Source organism: Engystomops pustulosus, chromosome 2 (assembly GCF_040894005.1).
Source record: "Engystomops pustulosus chromosome 2, aEngPut4.maternal, whole genome shotgun sequence".
Classification (NCBI taxonomy): Eukaryota; Metazoa; Chordata; class Amphibia; order Anura; family Leptodactylidae; genus Engystomops; species Engystomops pustulosus.
Genome location: NC_092412.1, coordinates 59,358,352 through 59,371,242, shown reverse-complemented (window position 1 = coordinate 59,371,242; position 12,891 = coordinate 59,358,352). Strand labels below are relative to the sequence as shown.

At 39.4% G+C, this 12,891-nt stretch overlaps 1 protein-coding gene and 1 long non-coding RNA gene across 6 annotated transcripts in view; both read right to left on the bottom strand.

Annotated features, from left to right (window-relative positions):
- Positions 1-12,891, bottom strand: part of SLC11A2 (solute carrier family 11 member 2) — a 65,744-nt gene that overhangs the window by 6,215 nt on the left and 46,638 nt on the right. The window contains exon 16 of one of the 5 annotated variants that reach the window (XM_072134806.1): positions 7,029-7,064. The exons of the other annotated variants lie outside the window; for them this stretch is intronic. Coding sequence (XP_071990907.1) covers positions 7,044-7,064 — 21 coding nt within the window. The 3' untranslated portion in view covers positions 7,029-7,043. Of the gene's footprint in view, positions 1-7,028; positions 7,065-12,891 lie in introns of those variants that run through there. 5 annotated transcript variants of the gene reach the window in all.
- Positions 2,626-6,009, bottom strand: LOC140117764 (uncharacterized). Its single transcript, XR_011853077.1, has 4 exons — positions 5,587-6,009; positions 4,472-5,083; positions 4,124-4,365; positions 2,626-3,782 (listed from the first exon to the last, which is right to left on the bottom strand). It is a non-coding gene; the product is annotated as an uncharacterized lncRNA (long non-coding RNA).

The window sequence follows — 12,891 nt, the reverse complement described above, 5'->3', positions numbered from 1 at the left end:
TAAGCTGCAGTGACTTTGTTTAGCCACACTACAGAGAATGGAGCTGTTTGCATCCTGTTCCACTCTGTTTCTCAGCTGCTGAGAACAACTGATCTGCTAGGTATTGTACCTTTACCAATATGATTTTGGGGATATACTCAATGGATAGGTCATCTGTATTTTAGCCTGGAAAATCCCTTCAATTTGGGTGTTACCCCATACACATTAAACCATTAGCTGCTAGTGGCATTACTCTGAATATTACCAGCTAATAGCTGTGAACCATCTTTGTGGATTTAATATTTCATTTCAGATACTTGATCAGCTAAGTGTGGACACAGAAACCTATTCCTAATGGCCAAAGAATATCACCAAGCACACAGAGCATTATGGGTTTTCACTGAACTAGTTTACGTGTTATCGAAATGTATAGAACGTAACAAAAGTCTAGAAATCAAAAGACGAACGTTGTCTCGTCTTTTGCTGCTCAGCCTCCCCTCTCAATGTCTCACAATTTACGATCAGATGTCTATATATCACTTAGACAACTTTCTAAGTTTAAGAGATCCGTTTTCTACACATAATAACAACATTGTGGTTTAGTGTGCAGATAGATAATTACATTGTTTAAATAAATCTGCAAATAATGAAATTGTGGCCAAAAGTGTGTCCACAGAGTACAATGTAATAAAATTCAGTGATAGGAATATGAACTGGGGCTTTACTTTTCTTGTTGAGGGGTTGGCAGGTGTATGCACAGTTAAGTATTGAATGCAGAGTTGGCTCCAAGTTTTAGTAGGCCCCTGGGCGGCAGAGACTCTGTGGGCCCCTTTGCAGGAAACTCCCGGGCAGCATTAAAAATTCAGAAACTAAAACAGTCTGCGGTTCCCCAAAATATTCCTTAGTTTAGCATCCCAAACAAAATGGTTATTGTAAATAAAGCCCCCATCACCCCCAATGGATTGATTAGATACAGCCCCCTCACCCCCATGGATTCCTTATGTACAGCCTTATGTGGACCGCCCTTGCCCAGGTATGCCCAGATTGAATGTGCAGGTTGATTTTTATTTCTATTTCTTACAATTTAGTCACTGGTCTCCTCGTATGCATCATGGTGTCTCTACTGCTGTGCATGTGGTTGTACTCATTTTATTATTGTATTGCAAAAACTAAATTAAAGCCTTTAATTAAAAAAAAGAAAAGTAAAAATGACAATATTATTGAATGAATGACGTGCTCGGGCTTAAAGCTCTGGGAAGAAGTTGATAAATCCAGTCAAAGTAACATGTGTAAAACTCTACATTGGTTGGGAATTTGGATGTCAGCCACTAGAAGACTAAAGTATTTGATATCCGACATGTATTTTTAATTTGTTTGTTATCTCATTTTAGCCTGTGAGAATTTATTTTGTCGTAATTTTAGTTCGTAATATGGTAACATTTTTGGGGTAACATGGTAGATGTATGTACTCGGTCCTGTCCTCTTCACTTGGCTTCAGCATTTTGTTACTGGTCAAGTACAATATATAGTTATTCATAAGTAATTGTACATAAACATGGTGATTTCATCTGTTGATGAGATGATTTCAATGTTCCACCTACTGTCATTTTTTTTTTGTTTTGTTTTTTCTTCAATTTTGCCCCCCCCCCTTGTTGTTTTGTACTTTTACATTTAGTCGTATTGTGTTGACAGACTGTATAGATCTTTACCGATCTGAATATTAGGTGACTTATTTAGTCTAAGCTTCCTCCCTTAACTCTTTAATACGGACATGGGGAGAGATCTATCAGTGTTTTCTATGCCTGTTTTTTGTCATAGAGTTGAAAAACCCACCTCCACACGACGAGTGCGTGAAGGGGACACGGCCGGCATTACTGTCCTGTGATTTACAGATAAATGTTTTACAGAAATCTTCACCAGGTCTCGTCTGGCGGTGCAAACTCCCGACAGAAAAATCAGGAGACTAAGCCTCTATTGATGTATCCGCAGGGGTGGGTGGGTCCTTTATCATATGCCATGTGCATGGAGCACCAGATATGATAAATGTCCCCCATGGAATATATTGGTCAACAGGAAAACAGATTGAACCTCTTATCCTATTGCTCTCAGGAAATCCATAACAGCCATTGGAGTCTGTACAGTAGCATGCTGCACTGCCCCTTTTATTTAAAGGGAACCTGTCACCAGGAGACCCATTTTTAGCACTCCCCCAGTCCCCACAGAGCATAGTACATACAGAGCATTTATACAAAGTGTTTTTCTATAAAAAAAAATTGGTTTTAAAGAAAAAAAGATATGTTATATTGTACCTTTCATTAGCATCTGCTGTGTGACTAGGCAGTTGCCAATTGGGAGGGGCTGGAAAGGAGCAGTTTCCCCCCCACCCTTGGGAAACATGTGACCTTTTCAAATATATCAATACTATTATAGTATAGAGTTAGGGGATATGGGCAATACAGATAGTGCAAATATGCATTATCCCCACTCAGGATACCATAAAACACACCATTATCAATAAAGATAAAAGAAAAAACAAATATAACCTATATAGAACAATATAGTCTTTATTAATACATATGCAAACAGTATAAAATGGCACAACAATGGATGAAAGTTAAAAACAAGAGAGCAGTGCATGAAACCATGAAATAAATGTGTAAAGCAATATAAATTAGCAGTGGAGAGGTAGTAATAACAACGGCAGACAGAGAAACAATAAATAGCACAAAGAGAATGTGCTCTAATACAGAATATAAATCCTAAGCCAAATACCATACCACAACTAGGAACATGCACTGCCAGACCCCGACACGTGTTTCGCATAAGGCTTTTTCAAGGGGAGTATCTGGGATTAGGGAGCATGGGTATATATGAGAAGGGTCAGCCAATAGGATGGCGAGAAATGGATGACATAGTCATGGTGGGAGGAGTTAAGATCAAAGGATCCACTAAGGGAGCCTTTGTTGCCATAGCGAATATAAAACTATATCAGGAACCCAGGTGTGTGGCCAAAGTAGGGAGTCGTGGCGTTAGCATAGCGTGATGACGCGGGATACGGAAATGACGAGAGCTCCGGACACCGCCGGAAAGTCTCGCGATAGAGTGACGTCATCAGAGTGGAGAACGGCGCATGCGCCGTCCAGTACAGAGGCCAGATAGACGGCAAAGAGGGTGCGCATGCGCAGTACCAGCCCGGTGAGTATTAACTCCTTGCGATGGATGTAGTTGTATGACATATTTTAAACATATCTTAAACAAAGTGCTAGTGCTAATGGGATTGTAATATATAATAGTTGAAATATAAATATAAATTACACTTATATACATATTAAAAGCAAAGTGCTAGTGCTAATATGAAAATAGGGAATAATACAAAAAATTAGTTAATAGTGCCTAATAAATACATAAAAAGAGTACAATTAATTTATATTGAGTACATTCATAGCCAGAGTTATATAAAATTATGTGGTGATAAATAATGTAGTGTAATCAAGGACATGATATTCAAATTGACAATCATAAAGAATAACACACAGTGAGGATCATTTAGCAAAAAAAAAAAAATTTATATATAGCATATATATGGGTGAAAAACTAAATCCGTGAATAAAGTGCAACCCAGTGAACAAAGTGACATGCAGTGCAGTAAAAATATTAAGGCGGAGAAACACTAAATTCCATGACAGAGGTATATAGATGTATCGGGAAGCGAGAGCAGAGATGAGTAAGGGGGAATTCGTACACACTGGGCACTTTCTGTTGAGAAGGAATAAAGGGGATGGTTCGTATACGCTGAACACTATCTGTTGAGAAAGAAAAAGAAAACCATGACAGACCCAAATTCATACAGGTAAGTAATAAAAGAATAAAAACAGCAAAGAAATTCAAAAATAGTAAAAAACAATAAACAATAAACAATAAGGGATGACAAACAAGACCACATATCATATAAACCAGATAACATACATAAAAGAAACTGAGGAGTTTATAAATATTACAAAAAGGATGAAAAACTAAGTTGTTCATTAAGACCTCGTGGTGAAACCGTGTCAAGTAAGTAAATCCATTTACTTTCCTTTTGGGCCAAAGCCCGTTTCCAATTGCCCCCTCTACTATCCACCAAGACTTTGTCAATGCCCTTTACCTTAAATTTGGATCCATCGCCTCCATGATGTTCTCTAAAATGACGTGGGATAGTTTTCAGTTTATATAGATCTTTTTCGTCTTTAGCTGCCTCGATTCCAAGAACGTGTTCTCGGACACGTCGACGAAGTTCACGAGTGGTGAGTCCCACATATATTAGATCACAGGGGCAGGTGGCATAGTATATGACGCCAGTCGTTGTACACGTAATTGTGTGCCTGATTTCATATTCTTTTTGCCTGTCTGAATTACAAAAAGTTGTAGTTCTCTCAATATTAGGACATGCAACACAGTTGCCACAAGGGCGACTGCCACATTTAGGGCCTTTTGATCCAAAAATGTTACCTACCTCCTGTTCCCTATGAATGCTTGTCACCAAACGGTCCCGTAGATTGTGGGAACGTCGGTATGTAATTGCTGGATGAGATGGTACATATTGTTGGAGGGTGTTGTCTATTCTTAACACTTGCCAGTGTCGTAATAAGACTTGTTTCACTTTTTCCCATTGGGAATTGTATGTGGTAATAAATCGTATTGTGTTACCGTTGTTTTTTGTCTTGGGTTTGGGCATTAGTAACTCTTCCCTTTTAGCTTTTTTTGCTCTTATGTATCCTCTTTTTATGGATTGTTCCGAATATCCCCGTTCTCTAAATCTCTGGCATAGGTCAAGAGCTTGCTGTTCGAAGGAGGCATCATCTGAGCAAATACGGCGTATTCTGAGGAATTGGCCTATAGGGATACCATTGATTAATTTCTTGGGATGTGACGATCTTGCATGTAACAAGGTATTACTCGATGTCTCTTTTCTAAACACATTGGATGAGATGTTCCCATGATCATCCACGTCAAACAAAATGTCCAGATATTCCATATTGTGGCGACCCATTTTATATGTCAGTTTGATATTGATATCGTTCGTATTCAGAGATGTCATGAAATCCTGTAGTTCCGATTCTTGGCCCTGCCAAATCATAATGACATCATCAATATACCGGGCATAGAGATGTACCTTGTCAATCAATGTATTGGGATTGGTAAGGAAAATTTCCCTCTCCCACAGCCCCAGGAACAGGTTTGCGTATGAGGGGGCACATGCCGCCCCCATCGCAGTTCCCTGGAGCTGTAGGTAGAGGTTCCCCTTAAAAAGAAAAAAATTATGTGTTAGGGCGAATTCCAACAATTGTATCAGAAGTGTCGCAAACTGCGGTTCCATGTCAGAGGAATCAAGAAAAAATTTGACAGCAGAGATACCATCTCTATGTTTTATCGATGTATATAGCGACTCTACGTCGCACGTAACAATCTGCATGTCGGATTCTAGGTGGAGGCCGTTGAATTTCTTTAAAGTATCGGTCGTATCTTTCAGATATGACGGTAGAGCTTCCACCAAAGGCCGTAAGTGGTAGTCAATTAATTTGCAGATAGGTTCACATAGATTGTTGATCCCTGACACAATTGGCCTACCTGGTGGGTTGTTGGGGCGTTTGTGTATTTTTGGCAGCAGATACAGCGCAGAGATCTTGGGGTAGTCCGGAATTAGACACTCCATCTGGCTTTTCGTTAGAATGTTGTTTTCTACTGCTGTTGAGAGAATACATGTTAGTTCTTCTTTGAATTTTTGTAAAGGATTAAAGGTAAGTTTTTTATAACAGGTAATATCGCGTAATTGGCGAAAAGCCTCCTTTTCATAGTCTTTCGTAGACCATAGTACAACGTTTCCCCCTTTGTCAGAGGGTTTTATTATCACATTTTTCATCTCCCTCAATTCAGTAATTGCTTTGCGCTGGGCTGTTGTACAGTTGGTTTCTTGGCCCCATCTTGATATCTGTTTGAAGTCACGTGTGACTAGTTTAACAAACAGATCTATGTTAGCAAAGTTAGACAGAATTGGGAAATTAGTAGATTTAGGTAATAAAGTAGATGGAATTTTACCTTTTTTATATACGTTGTCTTGTTCTTCCAGAAGTTCTTCTAGGGCTTGTAGAGCCAAGTGTTCTTGGTCTTGTGGTGACAATAGTGCTTCCTTGTCGTGAAATATCTTCTTAAATGCCAGTTTCCGAGCAAACAGATGCAGGTCTTTTATTGCTAGGAAACAATCAAATTTGTCACTTGGAGAGAATGACAGACCAAGACTTAACACTTCACATTGTGTTTTAGTTAGTGTAATATCTGTTAAATTAATTACCTTTAATGTTGAGTTCCTAGTTTCATTTTTGTTCTCTGCCCGTGCCCACCGTTTCGGCTGTTGCCTGTGGTAGGGTTCGTAACGCCTTTTATTCCCTCTATGTGGTCTCATGTTCACATGCTCAGAGGATGTCTGTGATAGCTCACTCAGGGATATCTGAGAGGATACTGATGGAGTGCGACTACGGGGTGTATTCTTGAAATTCTTCCATTTATAGATTTTTCCAAGGTTCATATCCTGGGTGTCTCGTTGGAATTTTTTTGCCTTTTGGTTTTTAATTTGTTTTTCCCAGGTTTTTGAAGATTCATCTATTTCCGTAGAGAAGAGTTCAAATTCCCCAGTTGGGAGAGATGATCTGATCTCCAGCTGAATAGTGTTGAGTTCGGAGTCCAAATTTTCAAGATGTTTTGTATTCTGTTCCACTATGAGTTGCATTAGGGCTATAGAGGTTTTATTACAGATCTCCTCCCATTTATTACAGAAAGTGAGATCATCATACCCGAAAGAAGGGCAGATTTGTATGCGTAGTCCTCGTGGAATCATACCCGATAGGATGTATTTTTCTAGTGAGAGGCGGTTCCACCAAATTCGAGTTCGTCGGTGTAGGAGGTTTCGTAGATTAGTTTTTAGTTCCTTATTTTGTTTTGATTGTGTGTCCTCAGTGGTTCCATTGCTGCTGCCGAATACAGCGTCTGCTTCCAGGCGCCAACTTTGTTCTTTTGCCCGAAAGTCCATATTATGGATACAAAAGAGTCGTCTGTAGGAAATACAGGAAAGAATCAATACTATTATAGTATAGAGTTAGGGGATATGGGCAATACAGATAGTGCAAATATGCATTATCCCCACTCAGGATACCATAAAACACACCATTATCAATAAAGATAAAAGAAAAAACAAATATAACCTATATAGAACAATATAGTCTTTATTAATACATATGCAAACAGTATAAAATGGCACAACAATGGATGAAAGTTAAAAACAAGAGAGCAGTGCATGAAACCATGAAATAAATGTGTAAAGCAATATAAATTAGCAGTGGAGAGGTAGTAATAACAACGGCAGACAGAGAAACAATAAATAGCACAAAGAGAATGTGCTCTAATACAGAATATAAATCCTAAGCCAAATACCATACCACAACTAGGAACATGCACTGCCAGACCCCGACACGTGTTTCGCATAAGGCTTTTTCAAGGGGAGTATCTGGGATTAGGGAGCATGGGTATATATGAGAAGGGTCAGCCAATAGGATGGCGAGAAATGGATGACATAGTCATGGTGGGAGGAGTTAAGATCAAAGGATCCACTAAGGGAGCCTTTGTTGCCATAGCGAATATAAAACTATATCAGGAACCCAGGTGTGTGGCCAAAGTAGGGAGTCGTGGCGTTAGCATAGCGTGATGACGCGGGATACGGAAATGACGAGAGCTCCGGACACCGCCGGAAAGTCTCGCGATAGAGTGACGTCATCAGAGTGGAGAACGGCGCATGCGCCGTCCAGTACAGAGGCCAGATAGACGGCAAAGAGGGTGCGCATGCGCAGTACCAGCCCGGTGAGTATTAACTCCTTGCGATGGATGTAGTTGTATGACATATTTTAAACATATCTTAAACAAAGTGCTAGTGCTAATGGGATTGTAATATATAATAGTTGAAATATAAATATAAATTACACTTATATACATATTAAAAGCAAAGTGCTAGTGCTAATATGAAAATAGGGAATAATACAAAAAATTAGTTAATAGTGCCTAATAAATACATAAAAAGAGTACAATTAATTTATATTGAGTACATTCATAGCCAGAGTTATATAAAATTATGTGGTGATAAATAATGTAGTGTAATCAAGGACATGATATTCAAATTGACAATCATAAAGAATAACACACAGTGAGGATCATTTAGCAAAAAAAAAAAAATTTATATATAGCATATATATGGGTGAAAAACTAAATCCGTGAATAAAGTGCAACCCAGTGAACAAAGTGACATGCAGTGCATGTGTCGGGGTCTGGCAGTGCATGTTCCTAGTTGTGGTATGGTATTTGGCTTAGGATTTATATTCTGTATTAGAGCACATTCTCTTTGTGCTATTTATTGTTTCTCTGTCTGCCGTTGTTATTACTACCTCTCCACTGCTAATTTATATTGCTTTACACATTTATTTCATGGTTTCATGCACTGCTCTCTTGTTTTTAACTTTCATCCATTGTTGTGCCATTTTATACTGTTTGCATATGTATTAATAAAGACTATATTGTTCTATATAGGTTATATTTGTTTTTTCTTTTATCTTTATTGATAATGGTGTGCTTTTCAAATATATGAATAACTCCCCATACTCAGGATTGTTTGTAGAGGAGCAGGGGGCGTTGCTAAGCCCAGTGATGGGTGTTTTCATATATTTGAAAAGGTCACATGGAGGAGCTGTTCCCCAAGGGTGGGGGGGGGGGATGCTCCTTTCCAGGCCCTCCCATTTGGCAACTGCCTAGTCACACAGCGGATACTAATGAAAGGTACAATATAACATATCTTTTTTTCTGTAAAACAAATTTTTAATACAAAAACACTTTGGCAGCGTATGTACCAAGCTCTGTGGGGCCCGGGGGAGTGCTAAAAATGGGTCTCCTGGTGACAGGTTCCCTTTAAACAATTCTTCATGTAGATAGAAAGGGAATGGGGGTTCCTGATATGTGTATCAGCGTCAGTGAAGTGGGTGCATTTTATCATACTAAACAAGCTCTTTCTGAACCCCCTCCCAAGTTGATTTTCTGATTTTATTCTAGACTACAGTTAAGGGAGTGGGAAGGAGTGACAGAAAGCAGGCACTTTATTTTCTTCACTACTTCTCTATAATGTTCTTTATTGAGTGCGAGGCAGATAGAGAAGTCGCTTTCCCTGTAATCCTTGTGCCGTTTAGAGCAGAGATCAGAGCAGCAGATAATATAGAATCCATTTGCCTTGCAGAAGTGACGGAAACCCCACACCAGGCGGCTGTAAACCTGTTTAATGTAGACAATTTGTGTCATTTCTATATCGGCACCAAGCAGATCTGTGCTTAAATAAATCACACCAAGCCAGCTCCTCCCGATGTGCAATCCTTTATTGAAAAAGTCAAGATCATTTATGTCAGACGTCACAGAGCGGCATGCTGGCTTAAGAAACACATGTTCTTATAATGAATACAATGAATATAACACGTACGGCCTCATAAAGCCTAATACACATATACAGAAAAATAAATCAATAAGACTACAGGGGCAAAAAGTAAAATGTACAATTCTCAGGATAATGAACCGAGGTAAAACAAGAACAATTGGAATGAAGACAAAGAGACAACACTAAAAACTATGAGGGGTTTGGGTGTCAACCAAACTTTTACTTAAAAGGGGTACACATCAAAATGAGAGGATGGAAAGAACATGTTTAAAGGACATCTACCACCAGGATGAAGGATTGTACACCAAGCACACTGACATACTGGTGTGGGTCCCCTCTGGCAGGGTCTGCTCTTCTTTTAGCCTATTATGCCTTGTTTTTTACAGAAAAAGTGTTCCAGGCTCCACAGAGGTTAAAAGGGTTTTCCTGCAAATTAAAATCTCACATCTCAATCCCCTAGTAATGTTAACACAATAAAAATCATTTTAACCCCTTACTTCACAATGTTACGCAGTGTTATTGCTGGTTAGTGCAAAATCCCAGGGTGTGCGCAGGGCCTCTCTAAACAGACACATTATAATCCATCTAGTTCTGTGGGGTGACAATGTGGTTAGATTATCAGGGTACAGGTGTATATACACTTTCAACTGCCGTTTGATATTGTACTAACACACTGACACATAGAGAGATGATACAGAACAGTAGCTTCTCTCTGCTCACGATGGGGTTGCTGGCAGGAAGTGAGTCAGTGAAAGTCTGTGAGCTTCGTCCTGTACTGCAGGGGGCAGGGCTACAGGCTCAGAGCAGAGAGACAGAAATCACAGCAGCACAGCCATCACACAGGAATCCAAGATGGCAGCCACCCGACCCAAAGTCAGAAGTGAAAGGGTCGTGTCTAGGGGCAACTGAAATTGTGTACACCAGGACTGATAGAGACAGGTTGGAATTATATCTGTGAAATGCTGTATTTTTGTTAATAACAGTGAATTAGAGAATGTGTTATTTTGTTATCCTGAAGAGATAGAAGAAACTTGTCTTCGTGTGAATACCCCTTTAATGGAGCCTGGAGCTCATTTTCAAGGCATTTTTTTTTCCTTAAAAACCAGGGCATATGAAGCTTTAAGAAGAGCAAAGTATGTCAGTGTGCTTGGTTCACAATCCTTCATCCTGGCGGTAGATGTCCTTTAACCTACATTTCCAGTGTAACTTTTGACCTGTCACAGCATGCTGCATTATACTGCACCATAATACAGAACGGTTTTCCCCTATCAGACCGGAAATATTGATACATGGTTGGGACCAGCTATCAGATGATACATAAATATATATCTGGTTGTGCACACACACTCCATATACACCGGAGCTGAAAACACCACACAATTTCCTAAAAGTCTGTTAATTGTGAATATATCCTAACATGAAAAAAATTGCAGTATTTAAAGCTTATTTAATAAACTCTATATTTCTAAAGCACAGACTAAAATGTTAATCCAGCATCTGGTGCTAATTTCTTTAATTATCCGACAACCCTATTTAACTGGCAGCCAAACTTTCCAGTTTTAACGGACTTAAAAAATGTTGTGCCGTTACAAAGTGACTGAAACCCTCCGGCAGCAGGTTGTTGAAATGAAGGTCAATGGGGTGACCTATCAGCCATAGCAAGAGAAGTTGATCATTCCACCGATTGTCTAGACCAGTGATGGTGAACCTTTTAGAGATTGAGTGCCCAAAGTGAGACTCAAAAACCACTAGCTTTTCCCAAAGTGCCAACACAGCAATTTAGGCAGTAACAAACTTATTGCTACCAGAATCTTTGAGCTCCAATCCAACACCCTTTCACTCTTTGGACAGGACCAAGCAGCACAGGATGGGTCACTTTACAATAGCAGGGCACTACTTGGACTGCCCGAGACTGCAGGAAGATGACATGTCTGGCAAACTCTGTTCCTGGGAGACAACCCGTGTGCCCACAGAGAAGTCTCCTAGTGCCATCTCTGGCACCAGTGCCATAGGTTTGCCACCACTGGTCTAGACTGTCTGTAGAACATCACAAACTCATTTAAGTCTCTCAAGAAAGCTGATCACCCTCAAAAGACAAATGCAAGAGAGGACAGGGTAATGTAGAGAATTCTCCATGGAACTCTCCATTTCAACATTGCATCTGGAATTGCTCATCAGTTCAGCACTGAACCGGGTAAAGATCTGTTTCTTCATACATTGTTCTCAACGTTTAAAACCATTTGGACTGAAAGCCCCCACTGCTGTATCCAAACCTCTCATTGTCAGAATCAGAAGGCTAGACTCGGCTTTGCTGAGGAGTATGTTGTGTGGATAGAGGAGAAGTGGTCCACAGTTCATTTTAGTGATGAAAGCAAGTTACATTTTTTGGATCTGATGGGAAACATTATGTTCAATCGACAAACTAAGAAAAGGCTACAAAGTGTGTAAAGAAGTCAGTGAAAGGTGGTGAAGGAAGCGTCATGGTTCGGGGAATGTTTTCTGGTGCAGGAGCTGGACCTTTCATACAGTTCTGTTCTAAACCAAATAAAAAACCTGTGGAAAATCCTTGGTGACAAAGTTATGGCCAAGAATGCAACAACAATCACAGTTGTTGTGATGTAGCCTGTACACTTCCTACTAATTGGATTTTGTTAAAATCTTTCATGTTGATATATTTGTTAATTTTGTACAAAAAGATTCTGACAAAAACAAACAAACAAGTGATTGTAGCATTGTTCCCAAGTCTCCATGTATTATCCAACAGTGTCATTTAAAGGACATCTACCATTAGTTCCTCAGGACTTTTATTATAACAGTATGTGCCGTGTTCATGGAAATATGGAGTAATAAAAGTTGTGATAACTACCCTGGAGAACTCAGGCTACTTCACCCAAGTGCCTTTAGGGAGCCTTATAGAACACATCTACAATCAGTAAACTGATGGTAGATGCCCTTTAAGCTTCTGCTCTGTAAGAAAGGGCATGGATGTTCACCTCCACAGTCTAAATTACAGTAGTCACAAGACTGAAAAGTCCACTGCTGCATAGAATACATGAAGTAGTGTATATAGTTCACAACCCCTGAAAACATGATGTCAGATTGTTATCTGGGCAAAACACTCCCATGAGAATCCACTGTAGTCTGAAGAATCTCCCGGTTAGGCTGGCCAACAGATATCTTACAACACAGAAATCTTAATGCAACATCATACAGGAACATTTTATAGGATTTAGTCTCGTTCTCCATTAAAATATATATTTTTTTAATTTGTTTTTATTTGAAGGTCAAACAAAAAATGTTTTTCATATTAAGCAATGTGAATGGCCTTGGAGTCTGAGATGAAAGCTAAAACCTGCTTGGGCAGGGCATCAATTCTAAGCTATGTCCAAACTTTCAGAAGACAAACAATACCAAAA